This window comes from Centruroides sculpturatus, unplaced genomic scaffold (genome assembly GCF_000671375.1).
Source record: "Centruroides sculpturatus isolate CEXI.00-Female unplaced genomic scaffold, Cexi_2.0 scaffold658, whole genome shotgun sequence".
NCBI classification, from domain to species: domain Eukaryota; kingdom Metazoa; phylum Arthropoda; class Arachnida; order Scorpiones; family Buthidae; genus Centruroides; species Centruroides sculpturatus.
This window is the reverse complement of record NW_019384934.1, coordinates 375243-393955: the sequence shown is the minus strand read 5'-3', so window position 1 is coordinate 393955 and position 18713 is coordinate 375243. Positions and strand designations below refer to the sequence as shown.

Here is an 18713-nt window from a genome sequence, read left to right as displayed (position 1 = left end):
TTATTTCTTTTATTTAAATAATTAATTTTTTACTAATTGCAGTTTCTAAAAAAGTTTTTATTTGATAATTAATTATTTCATAAATTTTAATTTCATTTACACTGATTTATTTATATATCAAGTATTCATTTAAGGAAAAAGGATTTACGAAACTTTAATAGATAGCAATTATGAGGTTTGTATAAGACGGTTAATTAACTGCTTTAAAATTTAAGTAAATGTCACGTAAAAATAATTATAAAATATTTAAATAATCTATTTTAAATAGTAAAAAGTAGCTAAAATTTATTTATTTGTGTATAACGTAAATATCTGAAGGAAGTGTTAAATGGTAAAGTTTTATAATTTTTATATACTTTTTTTTTAATTTTCACAAAAAAAAATATGCTGTTATACATATACTTATAGTTGTAATATTTATACAAATACGTACACTTATAACTGTAAGTCTGTAAAGATGGTAGCATCATCCAAACAATATAATTTATCTACACAGATATGATTANCGTCTATACGTCCAAGTGTCTATCAGCCTACCTACCGCTCTGGGGATCTGGAATCGAATCCGAGCAGTGGAACCTCGTGAATATTTTATAGATGGTAAGTTTTGGATATCTCGGGTTTCGTCTCTTGCTCCCAATTGTAAACCCGATCGAACTCGTGATGGGTATAAAAATATTACTTTGTTAGGGCCAATGCAAAAAAAAAAGCAAAAGCGAAAAATATTCGCGTTTCTTCATTATTTTTATACAATTATATTAAAATATCTGTTTCTTTCGTGCTTCCAAATGACATGAAATTAAAGTTCGGACAGCACACTTAAATATTTGTTTAAACACCACCACCAGCTTGTGGCTTTCTTAGTTTGGATTGAACGAACCAAAAAAAAAAAACGAAAAACCGTTCAATTCTGTTTGTTGATACTGTAGCTGGATTCAGGAGGATCTACCAATTCAGAGGCTTGATGGACATAGTAAGAACGTTTCCAAAGAAGTAATTTTTGAAAGGCCCTGCTTGATAATGATATATCGGGCATGGATTGGAAATGAAAACTACTGATGTATTCCGAGGCTTCATCAATCTTTTCGCCAGATAGTTTATTGTTGGTGAACCGTGGATCAACAGATTTGTTTCATTTCTATGTCCAAATAATTTCCATTTTTGTAGGAATTTTCACCAGATAATCTTACAGGATTAAATTTCTGTGTGGTTTTTCATCCATTGAATCAATGTAACTAATTCTGCTCTGCAGATTCATCATCTAACTCACTAATTTTACGTTTTATCGGGAGGAAATATAGTAAAATGTGTCCCTGATAATCCTTATTTTGATTGCTTTGAATCGAAAATTGTAAAATCGAAAAATATAAATTAAAAAAAAGGAGATAAAAATGAAGAGAAAAAATTCTTCAAAATAATAATAAATGATATGATCATTTTTATTTATGAAGCTTTTTTTATCCATAAATAACTATTAAAAATTAATTAGGCTATACAGAATTTAAAACAAAACAAAAATTCTATTTCGAAATAGTAAATTTATATACTTATAATTTTAAGCGAAACGAATGGTAATTTTCTAATCCCTATACAAACTAACGATTTTTATCGCGGACGTCATATATTTTTACGTTAAGATCAGAAGATTTCTTCGTCGGATGTCTGGAAGGATTAGACTTAGTGTTTCTTTCATCTCTTCCGAGAGCAACTCGATGTCTAACGTTATATCTTTGATCTCTGTATCCAGAATTACTATTCCCTTCTGATGTTTCGTCGAAAATTCTTTGAAAAGCTTCAGAATAATCAAAATCGTCGTTGTCATCATCAGAATCTGTTAATTCTATTTTATACCGTATAAAATCGGGTTTTTCAGGTTCTGGTTCGGGAATATATTGTTTTTTCTTAGGACGATGTGCTCTGGGATAGTATACGTGTTGTTCCTTCAATTATATTCTACATTAGTTTATCTTCTATTTTAATAAAATGGAAGATAAACTAATATAGAATATGATTTCTGCGCGTTTTTTAGATCAGTCCTATCAACATTGAAGCAATTGTTTGGATGCATCCCTAATGATATTATAGTATTGTTTTGAAATGCTGGAGTCGTGCAGATCTTGCAAGGGAATTCCAACAAAAAAGGAGTCAAAATTGAATCGCTGGGTCCTGAATAATTAACAAAAATTTCAAATCCAAAAGTACGGTGGGTAAAGATCAAGCATATTAAAGTACAGTGCAACCACACTACTCTTGGGTAGTGCGGTTGCATTGCACTTACTGGGTACTGAAAATAGGAATTTCAGTACCCAGTAATATTTCAAAAATGCAAATTTTGTATATTTGCAGGAGTTAATGTCAAAATACCGAGCATCCTGACTTTAGCACTTGTGAGTTTAAAAAAATTTTGTTAATTAGTACGCAAGTTACTGGAATTCACAGGAACATACTTTCACCGGAATGTTATTAAATAACAGAAATGTCCCGATTTCAGTCTAATTTTGTCATTAACTACATTTTCAAATATATCAACGTTGAAATATATATATATTTCATATATAGGCCTATATATATTGAATAGCACCGGATTACATTCCACTTTTAGTGTTGAAACAATTTAACTACTGAATATATATATATTCAGTAGTTAAATTGTTTCAACACTAAAAGTGGAATGTAATCCGGTGCTATTCAATTTCTATGATTTATCCGAATTAAGGGCATGGAAAATTTTTAATTACAGTGTCATGATAGCGAATTTTTTCTGAGTTTGTTGCATAAGATTTCTTTCTTACTCATACTATTACGACGGTTGAGACAGTTAAAGATAAGCGCATACTTTGTCACATTTCAATGTTGAATCGAACAGAATTGGTTTTAGAAATATTAAAGTTGCATCTACGTTATTTGTTTTTTTTAACTAATAAATAAATTTATAAAACTAAAACTAATAAAAGAAATGGGCATAAATGACAATGCTTCTCCTTACGATAATTTCTGTATTTCATAATAATAATGCGCCCATTCCGTCTATACGTCCAAGTGTCTATCAGCCTACCTACCGCTCTGGGGATCTGGAATCGCATCCGAGCAGTGGAACCTCGTGAATATTTTATAGATGGTAAGTTTTGGATATCTCGGGTTTCGTCTCTTGCTCCCAATTGTAAACCCGATCGAACTCGTGATGGGTATAAAAATATTACTTTGTTAGGGCCAATGCAAAAAAAAAAGCAAAAGCGAAAAATATTCGCGTTTCTTCATTATTTTTATACAATTATATTAAAATATCTGTTTCTTTCGTGCTTCCAAATGACATGAAATTAAAGTTCGGACAGCACACTTAAATATTTGTTTAAACACCACCACCAGCTTGTGGCTTTCTTAGTTTGGATTGAACGAACCAAAAAAAAAAAACGAAAAACCGTTCAATTCTGTTTGTTGATACTGTAGCTGGATTCAGGAGGATCTACCAATTCAGAGGCTTGATGGACATAGTAAGAACGTTTCCAAAGAAGTAATTTTTGAAAGGCCCTGCTTGATAATGATATATCGGGCATGGATTGGAAATGAAAACTACTGATGTATTCCGAGGCTTCATCAATCTTTTCGCCAGATAGTTTATTGTTGGTGAACCGTGGATCAACAGATTTGTTTCATTTCTATGTCCAAATAATTTCCATTTTTGTAGGAATTTTCACCAGATAATCTTACAGGATTAAATTTCTGTGTGGTTTTTCATCCATTGAATCAATGTAACTAATTCTGCTCTGCAGATTCATCATCTAACTCACTAATTTTACGTTTTATCGGGAGGAAATATAGTAAAATGTGTCCCTGATAATTTTCCTTATTTTGATTTTGATAATTGTCCTTATTTTGATTGCTTTGAATCGAAAATTGTAAAATCGAAAAATATAAATTAAAAAAAGGAGATAAAAATGAAGAGAAAAAATTCTTCAAAATAATAATAAATGATATGATCATTTTTATTTATGAAGCTTTTTTTATCCATAAATAACTATTAAAAATTAATTAGGCTATACAGAATTTAAAACAAAACAAAAATTCTATTTCGAAATAGTAAATTTATATACTTATAATTTTAAGCGAAACGAATGGTAATTTTCTAATCCCTATACAAACTAACGATTTTTATCGCGGACGTCATATATTTTTACGTTAAGATCAGAAGATTTCTTCGTCGGATGTCTGGAAGGATTAGACTTAGTGTTTCTTTCATCTCTTCCGAGAGCAACTCGATGTCTAACGTTATATCTTTGATCTCTGTATCCAGAATTACTATTCCCTTCTGATGTTTCGTCGAAAATTCTTTGAAAAGCTTCAGAATAATCAAAATCGTCGTTGTCATCATCAGAATCTGTTAATTCTATTTTATACCGTATAAAATCGGGTTTTTCAGGTTCTGGTTCGGGAATATATTGTTTTTTCTTAGGACGATGTGCTCTGGGATAGTATACGTGTTGTTCCTTCAATTATAATAATAACATCTAAATATTATTATATTTTTAATAAAGTAAAATAAATATTAACTTACATTATCACTTTCGTCTGTATTGTATTGTCCCTGTTAATTTTCAAATATTAATATATAAAATTTGAAACATTTTATGTTACATAAATCAAGAATTAACTTTACCGCAGGAGAATCGTCTATATTAATTGTTGTTTTTATAGATAATTGTGAAGAAGTTTGATGAGGCTAAATAAAAATATAATTATTTAGTTCTGTGTATTTAAAATAGGCATATAACACATATTAAATTTCCGTACTGCATTATCTTCGTAATCTGATTCAGTCATAGGCTCGAATTTAACACGTGGCTTCGACTGTGAAAGTAAGAAAAATAATGAAACAGTTGAAACATTTTCCCTATCAGCAATATGATTTACATTATAATTTGTTTCTAGTTTAGATCATGAAATTAATGACACATTTGTATCTTAAATTTAACATGTTTAATGCTTTTAGTACGTCAATACTGTGTTAATTTTTTAAATAACTAAATTAAATATGTGTACAGTACATATTTATTTTTTTTTACTGTATTTTGGTATATACTTGTAATATTTAAATATATATTTTATGCTCATATTACATGCGTTTATATTTAAATATAAGGAAAAAATAGCTATAATAAATTATACAAACTGCTGAATGTTTGATAACTATTGTTGTATCGTCGTCGTTATTCGGAGGAGGAGAACAATTAAGATATTTTCTATTATCAGAAGACTGAAAGAAGAGATAATCATCAGTTTTTCAATTAGTTTTAAAACGTAAGTAATTTAAAATAAAATTTACTTTAGACATTTTGGCAATTAATATGAAAACTAATAAGACTTGAAATGAATAAAACCTATTTTGAAAGAATAATGTCAATTATTTATAAATATGAATGTCATTTAGATTCTTTGAAAATTCATTTTTTGGAATCTTGCTTTTTTATTTTTTTAACTTACTTAAAATGGAATAATTTACTTGTTTTTCATAGAATAAAAAAAAAATACAATAAAATTTATTGTTTTTCAAATATTCATTGTTGATACACTGATCATATCTTAACAATTATTACTTAACTAAATTTAATAAGTCCGTGCTTTTGAATACAAATGTACGAAATTGCATATTTTTATTGTTGATTTAGTTTAACTTCTAAACCATTTAAAAGGAAAAGAATGAGGTAGAAAAAATATTCATTCCTAAAACCTAGGGATCCAGGTTCCAGTCTTGATTGGCTCAATTTTTGCGAATGGACTGATCAGAATATGTCGATGGTCGAAAGCTTGGAGTGTAAAGACATCATCCCACTGCTCTGAATAACCTGGAGTCAAATCCGAGCGAACAGCAAGAATATTTCATAGGTTCTCTCTCCCGAGCCCATCTCTAAGCACTCAACACAACCCCACTGTGAGCCTAGCAAAATTACAATGCATTTAAAATAGGCTCTCTTGATGCCTTGATGGCTCTCTCTTGATTTCATCGCAGAAGCCAATGTTCTTTGCCAATAGTTATCATCTTTATAGGAAACTACAGCTTGTAAAATAGCTTTGCTAATCTAATATAATAATATTAATAAAAGCATGTTGTTTCAAGAATCCTGAACATAATACTTTTCCTGATAATAACAGAGTCATGCCAGTCATCTATATAACTCCATTCATGGGAAATTCTAAATTGTAATCACACGACTGTCGATCTAGACCAGAAGTTCGTGTATCGGGGCTTCCTGCTCCTAAGCTTTCCATTCCTATCTGGTCTTGACTTTCATCTAAATGAAACCGTTCTCGAGATTCAGGAAGGACAGACAGATAAACGGACGACAGTAGAAATTTATATGTCTACAATTTTTTTCAAAACGAAGTCCAATTTTCGGAACAAATTTTCTCGAACGTTTACCACGAAAATCACGTTTACGCCGGAATTTTCGAGATATATTTAACACTTATTCTCGTCATTTCTTGGAAGTGATCTTATCTTCATCATAAAAAAGTTTTATACATCCGTACAGGTTTTATACAGTTCAGTGGTATCGATACCGATACTTCCTTATGTGCGTGAACTTTAATCAATAAATCAAATCTAAAAATTTTTCTAAATTGCAAAAATCTAAATAAAATTACTTAAACAGTTCGTAAAATATCAATGTAATGATCACATTTCCATTATAATTAAAATTAATTTTGTAAGATTTGTCAAGTTTTTCTTAAAGAATCTCACTGTGCATCGGTTCGTAGCAAGCATCGACTAAGTAAGGCACTAGACGATGCTAAGTGTTGTACATTCATACAAATTATAACTTAAGGATAGGATTTTCGGGTGATAAAAAGTTTTAAAATTGGGTGAGGAGTGCTAAAAAGAACATAGAGCATAGTTCCCAAGATAGTTCTTTCATTGGTAACAATGCTTTCTTCAGCGTATCCTGCAGTTAGTTTTCTTAAACCTTCCCTCCTACTTACTACTTTCGGCATTTCTTAAAAGAAATATTTTACAATTAAATCAGTCAACATGTGAGATATTTCTTAACGAATTTCATTTGTAATTTGGGCAAGCTTGAAAAAGGGCGAAAAATGATGTTGAGGGAAATGATGCAAAATGGGGAATTACAATTCCATTTAAATGGATCGAGAGATTATTTCTTGATGGTTGGTTATGGTTTCCTCCCAAAATAAGACATTAAAAATAGTGCAACATCACAGATTCCTAAGCTTAGTTATAGCTAATAATTTAACTAAAAGTTAAAAGTAATTGTTTCTAGCTCTCGTTTCTTCTGCTGTGATGTTGCTGATCCGCAAAGTGAACGTATTGTACATTTGCATACTTTTTTTAATTAAGAAAATGTAAAAAATATTGGAAACGTTCGGTTTGTTTTATGTACAAAAGTTCCATCTGACGGATATATTTTTCAAATGGCAAGAAACCAACGAATATTTTAAATTCATCTTGTAAAATGTTTACGCAATTATTTCACATTCATAGTTTTTATAAGGAAAATAATTTTGTGGAAGATTTAGAATTACAAATTCTCTTTACATTGGGGATCTTTGCCAAACTTTGCAAGTTTAATGAAGTTCTTTTCATTTGACTGCCAAATAAATACCTTTATAAACTGTTCTTGAGAACGGTTTTTAGATATGGCGGTTAACTCTAAACTTTCCGCTTTATTGAAATCGATTTATATCAATTTTTGAGAGCGAAAAGCGGAGCAAAGTATTACTGTATTATGCAAAATCAAATATAAACGCGAAGCATGCAGCGACAGGCATTGTCGTATCAATTATAAACAGATCTATGTGCCGTGTGCTCGACTTTGCACAGAAATTAAAATCTCTAGAGAAAAGCGGGAGGATTTAAATTTACTAAAATTCAGTTAAAACAACGATCTAGACAAGAACAAGGCGTATTTTGACAGACCGGCACAACGGGATTTTTTTCCCAACTCCCAAATGACTTGTCCATCATAGAATAGCACGTTAAAAGTATACATTTATGCATAGTTGTGGACACCTAAACAGAGACAAAAAAAGGTCCGTACAAGTGTATATTCATGTACGTTGTCAAATTTTTTTACTTTAATATGTAAAAAACTTTTTTAAAGAGACCCCAGAAATTTAAAGCTTTAGAACCTGATGCGTGGAACCACTTCTGATTAGATACTATGCTATTGTGGCTACAGCACTGTTTAAAGTTAAACTAAATTAAAACTGAAAATTATATTGTATTGCTCTTTTTTGAATTGTTACTAATGTATGTCTTCGTGTGTTTAAAAAACAAAAAAAAGGCTTATGTTAATTACATTTGAAGGGAGTCTATTAACAACAAACTTATTAACTACGTGATTTCAATTAATATATGCAACTGATTACTGAAGAGCCTATTCTCCATTTCATAGAAAACCTTGTAATTGTTAGAAAAACACTGCATATATAAGTTGGAAGTATCAGTTAATCTGTCAATACATATTAATATATTATTTCCCTCATCTCAGCTAGTTTATGCAAGAAATTTTATCTAGAATGATTCTAGCAGAGAATCGTTACTTTAAAATATATAAAAATGCTAATTAATTTCAATCTTGACTTTTTATTTGGAATATCGATATCGTTAGAAAGTACTTAGAACTTTATTTTAAATTAGCAATTCTTTGTTATTTTTTAAATTTTATTTCATGCATTTAAAGAAAATATATGATTAATTTAAAAAATTTATAATGTAATAAATAATATTAAAATAAAAGTTGATAAAGAATAAAAATTTCTTGTAATCTAAAAAAAAAAAATAAAAAAATGTATTTAGTATTACCAATAAAATAAATTTCATTAGGAAGAACTGCCAGTTCTGAAACTTTCGCTCGAATTTCTTACCTGTATAATTTCTCCTTAACATAAATGCAGTACATTTTGTGTACTTTGATCGGTTTCTGAGGGCATAAGTAGCCATATTTACGGAACGAAATGCTTCATCGAGGAAATAAATAACTGAAAATTAATGATTTGTATATTTTTGCTAGTTTTCATCCACTGTCTAACACCCCTCGTACAAAATGCTCCATTCCTTCACGAGGGAAGCTCACTGCTATAGTGTAGCAAGACAAATTAACTGGATAACCATTACCTCTTACCTGCATATTGCTGAGAGAATTGATTTAGAAATTATAAAACGTATTAATTGTAAATGTAGTTTAGTTTATGATACTGTTATGATTTTCCTTTATAATTTAAATTTGGTTTCATATCTGGGGACTATATTGCCGGTGTGGTGTAGGCTCATATGATGGCTAAGCAAATTCGAATTTGCCTAGACCCCATAAAACTATAATGCGCCACTGGTAATGTGACTGGTAATAAGATTTGGGAAAGCGAGATTCGGGGAAATAAGATTCGGAGCGATAAGGAAACAAACCCTAATCGTCGGGCCCAGTTCCTCGTCACTCGAGTATGGATCGACCCTGTCATGTGTATGATTTAAAAGGCCTTGTTATGCCTACAGGTCAAAAAGATTTTTAAAAAATCATCAAATCAGTAAAAAAAAAACATCTTGAATACTAAATTTATATTTTGTCTTGATCTTTTTATAGTAAAATGGTTGGATGTTGAAGAGCCACATAAAATTTTTATATAAAAATATTCCCTTATTAAACATTTATTAATCTAAAGAAATTCAAAGTCCATTTCGTGTTTGTAGGTCTATTATTCATATCTGCCAAATTTCATTAAATTTTGAATTTATTCACTGATCATTCGGTAGAAGTTTAAGAGGGAAAAACTTCAAATTTGATATTTTTTCCTTAAATTTAATATAGTCGGAATCCCATTCCGGTAAAAAGAGGAATCGGTCAATTTTATTATGGAATTCAAGACAGTTTTCCTGCCCTTGTGAAACTTTAATCAAATTTTCCCCATATATGTGGACTTTTGTATAATTTCAAGTAAGATTATATATTCATAAGATACTGTGGATTTTAATCCTAATTCTGTATATCAGTTATTATTCTTCAAAAATCAAGTAAATACAAAACATTTGATTAAGTAAATTTGATTTTAGAGAAAGAATAAATTTAAATTATTCAGTATCCAGAATGAGAACAAAGTTATGGAAATTTTTTTTTCTTTTATACAATAGTATTAAGAAATTCAACTTACACGAGCAACAAAATGACAAGGAAAAAAAATAAGGCAATCACGTTACAGACAATTTTTGTTTTAAACATTTTTAAACTCAAAAACAGAAATAACAAAACGATCATCATCATCATCATCAATTTACATCTATGCGAAATTTAAACGATTCTAAAGTCAATATAAAACGGTTTTACAGACACAAGCTCGAAAAAAAAAATTATTATTACAGTATTATTTTGCACAGTTCTTCAGGAGGTAGCAAAAGCTTCAACCCATGAACACAATAATTTGATTCAGTTACGACTGAAACCATTTGAACAAAATATTCGTCAGATATAAATAAAGATTGGAGGCAGGCTATACGAAATGTTTAAATATAATTTCATTTTGTTTGGCCGTTCACAATATACTATAGACTTCACATGGATTAGTCTTCGATGGCAGTCATTTTTTTTTTTTTTTTTAATTAATGGACGTGGTCAAAGCTGCCTTTGAAGCAACTTCGTGCTTGATTGTTTAAAATATACACTAATGCCTATTGTTTAGATTATGAAAATTTCTTGCACTTTTTATGTTGATTTTTCCTCACTTTTAATATTCTTCTCTCGAATTTATCATTGAAACGTCTGCTAAAGCTGTTTCCGTCTAAAATAAGCCTACTTTCGTTTTTTCTGTAATTCGAATCCGATTTGCCAATTATTAAATATTCCTGTCCAATTTTCATGCGGGGACATCGACATCTGCTCGGTGTCCATATATATTCTCGAGGTGCTAGATCCACCTTATTCTTGTATGACTGAAGAATATTAGCTTCGTAACGTGTTTCTCCTTGAACAATATCATATCCAAGAATATGCACTTTGAGCACTAAAATTTAATAATAATTAGATTTTATTAATGTATAATAAATGTACAGTATATAAATTTGAGAGTAGAAAAACTTACCGAAATCATCCGTACAGAAATGCCTCACCAAATCTTTCGATTTTATGCAAGGTTGACAATTACCTATTTAAGAAAAAAAATGGCAATCTTAAATTAAGATAAATTATTGCTTAATTATTTTGTATAAAATATTAAATAATCCAAATTTAAATTTAAAAAAAGTTATCTAAAATTGAAAATAGCATTTGAAACAATACAAAATATGAAGTCAAATCATTTTCTATTATAATTAAATTTGAGCAATATTTAATAAATCCTTTTAGAGTAATTAGATTTGCTCATTCACCGCAAATTGTCAAGCTAATTATTCAAAATAAATCAAAATGACATTTTCAAGGAACAGAAATCAATAAATGATTCTCACAGAAATTTCAATTCAATATTCTGTTTTCCTAAGTTTGACATTTATTGATTTAAGTAGGGAAATCCCCACGAGTCATCATAGTCTGTAACTAAATTAAGGAATAATTTACTTACTGTAGTAGTTCCTTCCATTAGTGATGACACGCGTGCGGTTATTTTTCCCCTCAGGAACCGATACTATCGATATAGAAATGGGTTTTTTAGGAGTGGGTTTAAATTTTCCATTCATTCTATTTATCTGGTTATCAGTCAAGTAATGTGGGTACTTCAAAGCATTATTTCTGTGTATTTCGTTTTTCTCAGCATCTGGAATCGGCTTCGGATGATTCCGTTCTCTTTTGTTTCCATGATTATCTGCTTGATGATGGTGGTGGTGGTGATTATTTTTGTGATGATTACTTTTATGATGATTTCCCGTTCGTTTTATATATATTTCCGATGGATTTTTTGTTGTTATATGTTGATATTTTGTGAGAGGTGAATTATATGTACTGGGTGTACGAGTAGTCACAAAAGTATCAACTTTGTGAAGAGAAGCACGTTTTTCCTTTGGTAACCAATATTCGTAATATACACCAGGATTCTTCTCCCTGAATAGCATCTAAAACGATTTCAATGAGAATTGACTGAGAAATTAAAAATGATTGCAAAGAAATGAGTACTTACCATCAGATGAATATCTTTATTTGTAGGACCGGGGGCCATTAAAGTCTCGTTATGATCCCACGATCTGGTATAGCGAACATTTGTGCCGGCAATTCTATATTCTCCTGGCCAATTAATTGCCATGTTCCCATTTAAATTGTAAGATTTTTCATCTCGTAGTGCTTAAAGAAAGATAATTTTAAAAGTTCTTGAAGATATTAACAACATTCCTTTTATTTCATTTGTAATTCATCTTAATATTAAAAAGTTTTATTAATTTTATAGCTTTAAAATACACACACATTAAAGTTCAAATCAAGAGCTTATCTTTTCAAAACATTTATATAATTTGAGAATTTAAATTATGGCACAATTGTGTACACATTTGATGAACTTAGATTTAAAAAAAAGACCTTCAAATCGATTTATAGTACGTCAAACCAAGCTAAGAAAGGTTCAAAACCTATCGCTTATCAGCGACAAAATGTCACAAATCAGAATTGACATTTTTTTCAGGAAAAACGATTAAAGAAAGAAAAAATGAAATGCCAATTGAAAGGGGAAAATAAATGATAAATTGCTCTCTTGTGGTCAAGTTTCGTAAAAATAAAAATTACTAAACAAAATTACCATTTTTCAGCCTTGTATCTCGTATTCATAAGAAGTTACACATTAAAGTATTGTGTAATTCTAATTACATAACTATGATTTTTAACTAAAAAGTTTATTAAATGGTATATGAATTGTAAACCTAATAAAAAGTTATATAATTAAAAATAAAAATAACTAAAACTAAGAGGAATAAAAGAAAAAAAATGTAACATCAGAATACAGAAATTTGATTGAGTTTGGACCGTTACACATCCCTCAAGACAATACTTTAATTATGATTATCCTGCATTTTAGAAACTTATATGAAATTATATTAATTTATAATTGCATAAAATTAATTTATCTAATTCCAAAATGATCTAGAATTCATATATCATACCTAGATAATTTCTACTGGTATCGTGAACTTCGATGTGAGTAGCTCCAGCTGGAATGACTGCAATTTCTTGGTATCCTAAAAGAGCAAAACATTAAGTAATTATTCTTTAAATAAAAAATTTATAAAAAGTTTTTCATTTGAGATAAATATACGAAGTTTAAAAAAAAAAATACATTTATGACGGGCCAAAAAAAAAAGAAATTACCTTCCTTCTTACTTCCAGGTTTACGATGAAATTGTTCCAAATAAATGTCTTTGTAATGAATGCAGGTGGAGTTATTACCTCCGCAAACTCCACATTTGTCGTAATTTGTATCCGAACCAACTTTTTTATCGCATCCAACTGGCTACATAAAAAGTGAAAAAAAAGAGGATAAAATCTTAATTTACGGTTTTAATATTTTACTCATAAACCTGATATGAAACCATAAATTTTTAAAAATTTATATATTAGAAATAAATATTTTCAAAATTAAAAACCTAATAAATTTCAATATATATTTTTAAGAAAATTAAAGAAAAATAAAACGATACAAAATAATTAAAATTATAAAAAATAATTTGAAAAACATCTAGTAGATGGCAGCATCGAACAGTGATAAAACCGTAATAAAATATTTTTTTATTAAAATAAATAAATAAATAAATATTCGTTAATAAACGTTATTCTAAATTATTGAAATATTATTTTATTTCGTATTTATTTATTAATATTTAAGTCAATATTATTAAATTACTTTTCCGATGATTCATTTTCTTCTCTCTAGAGGACACTCGTAACAGTTTATTTATATAATAATTAAAAATTTAGGGGTTAAGATTGACGTTTCTATACATCTTAATATAAAGAAAATCAGTTTAAAAATAGCGACTTGTCATTGTTACGATGCTTTATTTTAAAAAATGGTTCTTTAAATTCCGTAAGCGTAGGTTATAAAGTTTCATAATTGAATAGAATATAAAATTTTTTTCATTTAGTAGAGTGGCAAATATATATTTTATGCAGCACATAAAATACTTGTTAAGTCTAGATATACGAAAATTGTCTACATTATTTGTTTTAAAATATACGAAGGTGGACAAAATTGAGTGAAACCTTTATACGTGATCGCATTTAGAATTTATGAAGCATAAGTTGACCGATAAGGTGGATCCTAAATCAAAATTTTTGATTTAAAAAAGATAGTTTAGAGTGATGAATTTTCAGTCAGATGGGATTATTCTTTGCAAGAAGAACTGTTACAATGAATAGACCTACCAGACATCTTCCATTAACGCAGAGTTCTTCACCTCCTGGAAAACAGCGGGTTCCATCTATCACTTTACCGAAACTATAGGTAAGACTACGATCTTTTGCTTGACATCTCAATTCACAGGGATTTTCTCCTAGGACAAAACCACATATACTGATAATACTAATATTACTATGTGAATAGAATTCTAATTATTTAAATTCTAAAAAAAGAAATTGATAATTATTTTTATTATAGTTACAATAAATTATCCGAAAAGTATTTAAAATAACTTCTAAAGTCTTCAATTATAAAAGAAATTATATTTATTATTATGTTGGTTTTGCTTAAATTTTTATCCTATTTATTAAAAATTATATGTATTTTTTTAATTAATATTAAATTAGCCGACAATTAGAAAACATGCAAGTAAGTAAACGCGAAGCATGAATAATCAAAAACACATACACAGATAAGATTTTATATATATATACACACACACACAGTGTAGTAAGGATATTTGATGTCATGAATATATATATAGATATATAGTTTGTATAATATCTATAAATCTGTCTTTATAGAAATGTTGTTCTCCCAAGAATAAGTTATTCTTATACTGTACTTGTATATAGTTTTGTATAAGTGTTTATGATTCTTAATTCTGAGATATTTTCAGTGAATTTCAGATGAAAGCGCATTCATTACTCTCATTGCGAAAGACTAAACGTTTGCATACATCAGCGATCGTAAATTAATTATGTATTTTGCACCATTTAGTCTATATGCTTGCTTCTATGTAATTTTCCTTTCCCAGCTGTTATATATAAACAGAGGGAAAGTATGGCAATCGGTCAGATTTTATATATATATATATATATATATATCAGGAGAGAAACGTCGAGAAATGTAAAAAAGACGTTTCTCCTCTGTATGTACTGTATTGTACATGGGATGTAAATGTGTGGAAAGTACGATTTCGTTCACTTACTTTGAAGCTTAGCTCCTGTGCCTTTTCCCGAAAATTTCTGAAATTTTGCAAGGAGGTTTGTGTATTAGGGACATTGATGCTATTAAATTTTGATGGTTAAATGTCAGAGAGAGTGGTCATGTATTATATCTCGAGTGGGGTCGGAATTAAGGTTTTATTCGTTATTAGCATTTAATTTTTTTTTCCTTATAAAACTCGTCTTTACCCTCAATATTAACCTTTTTTGCCATTTTATAATAATAATAATTATTATTATTATTAAATATTAATATAAAAAAGGTTTTAATAAAATATAACAAATGATGCCACACACAATTTTAACTTTTTTGCCTAGAAAGTTGCTGGATTTTTACATATAAAGCAAGCATTAATTTTATATTTGCATTGTCACTTTTGAGGCATAAATTTAGAAAACCAATAAAAATTTTCATGTAAATATATCTTTAAAAAAGTTTAAAAAAGTATATTTTATATAACGTGTTACATAAAAACTATGTACACGTTTTTATCACATCTAGATGTATTACTAGTGTTATCAGGATATAAGAAAAAAAGAACATTAAATGGTTCTATTTAAACGACAGACGTCATCTCACCCAACACTCCAAAATTGTTGAATATTCAATATCAAGTATAAAATTTAGTCGTATATTTCATTTTTTTTCCAGTATAATTTAATCCTCACGTTTTTAATTTTTGAGATAATTTATTACGTTACATCAGCACACTTTTTCGTTCCTACTAAAACTCAAATGAATGAACAAAGACATGAAAATTTTGGTTATTAACATTTCATTATATTGAATTCTTACTGAGATTACGTATATATATATTTTTTATTTTTGAAAATTGACTGTGTTTATAATTTCACAGAATTTGATAGGAATGAAGAAGCGAACAAGCAAACAATTAATTGAAGACGTGAGTGGATGAAGGCGTTATGTTACAGTTGTTCTGCATGGATGAAGGTGCAATATCTCTCACATACCACCGTTAAAGATCTCAGAAATTAAACAATATTGTAATATTCTATATGCGTGAATATGCTGTGTTTACACTGAAATAAATAATAAAAAGTTAATCAGTTCACTGAAAATTTTGATTTTGTTACATAATACTTTCATCCACTCGTGTCTTCAATTAATAGTTTAAAGTTCTAAATTATCATTCGCTTGTAAAATTACCGAAGTGTATCAAGATGAAAATATTAAACTTTTGCAAAAATTTTCCAAGAAATTAGTATTGATTTTTGATTATTTACTTAATAAAAGTTTAGTTTTATCATTCTTGTTACTGAAATTTTGTAAATTCGAAAATAAATAAATAAATAAAAGCCTCCCAAAAAAATAGAAATTGAATGGAAGATATTAAAATGAGATAAACTAATAATAAAAATAATAACAGAAAATCATTTAAAATAATTATAAATAGCTAACTAAATTGTAGTTAAAGATCTATACATTTTAGAAATTACTGAAATCAAATTTGGAAGATTTAATAATATATTCTTTAATAACGAAACGAAATTTAATATAAATTTACGAATTTCCCATAGAGAAATGATAGCAGTAAATGAATGTAGCTAGATGATGCTTGTCCGCTGGCGTTTTACTTTGACAAAGGAACCGCTTTGCTTGATAAGAAGGATCTAAAACTTAGGAATTCCCTATGGAAACTTAGAGGGATAAAGCAGTCTTTGAACAAAATTAAGAGGAGGACCTACTATAATTCTCTAATATTATCCAAAGTTAATAAGATCTGACTTACTGTTAGAGTATTAAATAATAACCGTAAATACAGATTATCTATAAGATCTATTTAAAACTTAATTATCTAACGCTATTACAGTACCGAATGGCGGCTTTTATTAATTGAATCGAGAAGAATTTAACAGATCTGTAAACCTATAACATCTTAATCTTATGAAAAGATAAAATATCGCATCTATGCAAAGACGAATGTATATTGTTAAATAATAGAGGATATAATTTATAAAGTAAAATGAGTATCCAAATAACGATGAAACTATATTTATTTAAAGATATTACTTTCTTGTATTGAATATATTTTAGTTTTTTTCTCGTCAATTTAAGTGTCATCACATCTTCCTCTACATTCAGAATCTGTATGTTTGCCTTGATTTTTGTTTTTGAGCTTTAAGACAAAAGCTTCTTATATAAATGAATTAAATAATTTGCTTTAAAACCATCACAAGATGTGATATATTACGAGAGATTCAATATAAAAAGAAATTTGAATAGTATTAATGTGTTTCCTCTTTCATAGTTTACCAGCAACACGGGAGTATTCTATGGTAATTCAATATTTACCTCCATACTGTGGTACCCATTGTATCATTTGGTCTGATATTCTTCGCTTGTTGTAAATAGAACATTGAAATTCCCTAAAGTCTGCCGTTCCGGAAGGACAATCCTAAATAGGTAAATATTCTACTGAATGAGACGAAAATAGCTTTGAAATGAATTATAAATAAAATTTCCTTACCTGAGAATTACAAATAATATATTCAGTAGTATCTCCGAGGCAAATTAGAGGCAAAGGTCGGTTGTAGCTTCCAAAACTTTGTTTAAAAATATCTTTATAAATATTTTGTAATTTAATTTCTAACGTTAAACATAATGACTAATTTAGTATAAGTTAATTTTAAACTCGCGAGGAACTTTTCACGACTCGAAAGTTTTGACCTTATGAAAATATTTACATGAAGTAGGAAAATTTATAGCTACGGCTTTATTTACCTTCTTGAGCATATTCTGCTGCGTTGTCTCACTCCACCTCCGCAGGTTCTAGTGCACAAAGACCATTCGGACCAATTTGACCAATGGCTGTATACTCGTCGGTTGGTGTCGCGTGATTTAATCGAATGCTTTGTCTGGATCAAAATTTGAAAAATTTCAACGTAATTAAGAATTTTCTTAAATTTCAAAAATATAAAATTCCGTTTGAAAAAATATTAAAAAAACATCTTACAAAGTAATTTAAAAGATTCGCAATCCGAAAAGAAATTTCCACTGTAAAATATATATATGTCTTGAGATTTAAAAATCACAAACTATCGGAAAAAATCTTATCTAAAATGTAATTTTTCTCCGATAGATTTTTCTAGTAGATAGGAAAACTTAAAATCAATTATAGGCTATAGATAAAATTCAATCTCGTCTTTTATTCCCATTACATTTTTAAATAGAAAATGATAAAGATTCTTTAAGAGAGATTGGATTTAGTAATTTAAAAAAAAATTATATCGACAAGACAAATGTATTGATCTTAATGACAAGTCCATTGAGTTAATCCAAATCAAGACAGCAAGGCGATCAATTTTGTTCCAACCTACTCCATGTTGTCATAGGGATTATTGAGCACCACTAATTACTTTTTCTTGGGCGTT

At 28.7% G+C, this 18713-nt stretch overlaps 2 protein-coding genes across 2 annotated transcripts; both read right to left on the bottom strand.

Moving 5' to 3' along the window:
* Nucleotides 1-4042: 4042 nt before the first annotated feature.
* Nucleotides 4043-5329, bottom strand: LOC111632043. Its single transcript, XM_023376397.1, has 6 exons — nucleotides 5321-5329; nucleotides 5168-5251; nucleotides 4789-4845; nucleotides 4655-4717; nucleotides 4553-4582; nucleotides 4043-4484 (listed from the first exon to the last, which is right to left on the bottom strand). The coding sequence occupies exons 1-6, from the start codon at nucleotides 5327-5329 to the stop codon at nucleotides 4140-4142; spliced, it is 588 nt and encodes a 195-aa protein (XP_023232165.1). The 3' UTR covers nucleotides 4043-4139.
* Nucleotides 5330-10106: 4777 nt separating this feature from the next.
* Nucleotides 10107-18251, bottom strand: LOC111632051 (ADAMTS-like protein 5; the record flags this gene model as incomplete). Its single annotated transcript, XM_023376407.1, has 10 exons — nucleotides 10107-11004; nucleotides 11083-11145; nucleotides 11560-12046; nucleotides 12112-12272; nucleotides 13082-13156; nucleotides 13287-13428; nucleotides 14340-14467; nucleotides 17635-17737; nucleotides 17810-17885; nucleotides 18064-18251. Coding segments are annotated over 10 exons (1743 nt in total), but the record flags the coding sequence as incomplete, so codon positions are not given.
* Nucleotides 18252-18713: the final 462 nt, after the last annotated feature.

Bases quoted from the DNA above. Each gene is read 5' to 3' on its own strand.
- LOC111632043 (XM_023376397.1), bottom strand. The intron at 4,846-5,167 runs GTTTGTATAATT...TTACTTTCACAG, and splicing joins TAGTTATCAAACATTCAGCA to TCGAAGCCACGTGTTAAATT. The intron at 4,718-4,788 runs GTACGGAAATTT...ATTTTTATTTAG, and splicing joins CAGATTACGAAGATAATGCA to CCTCATCAAACTTCTTCACA.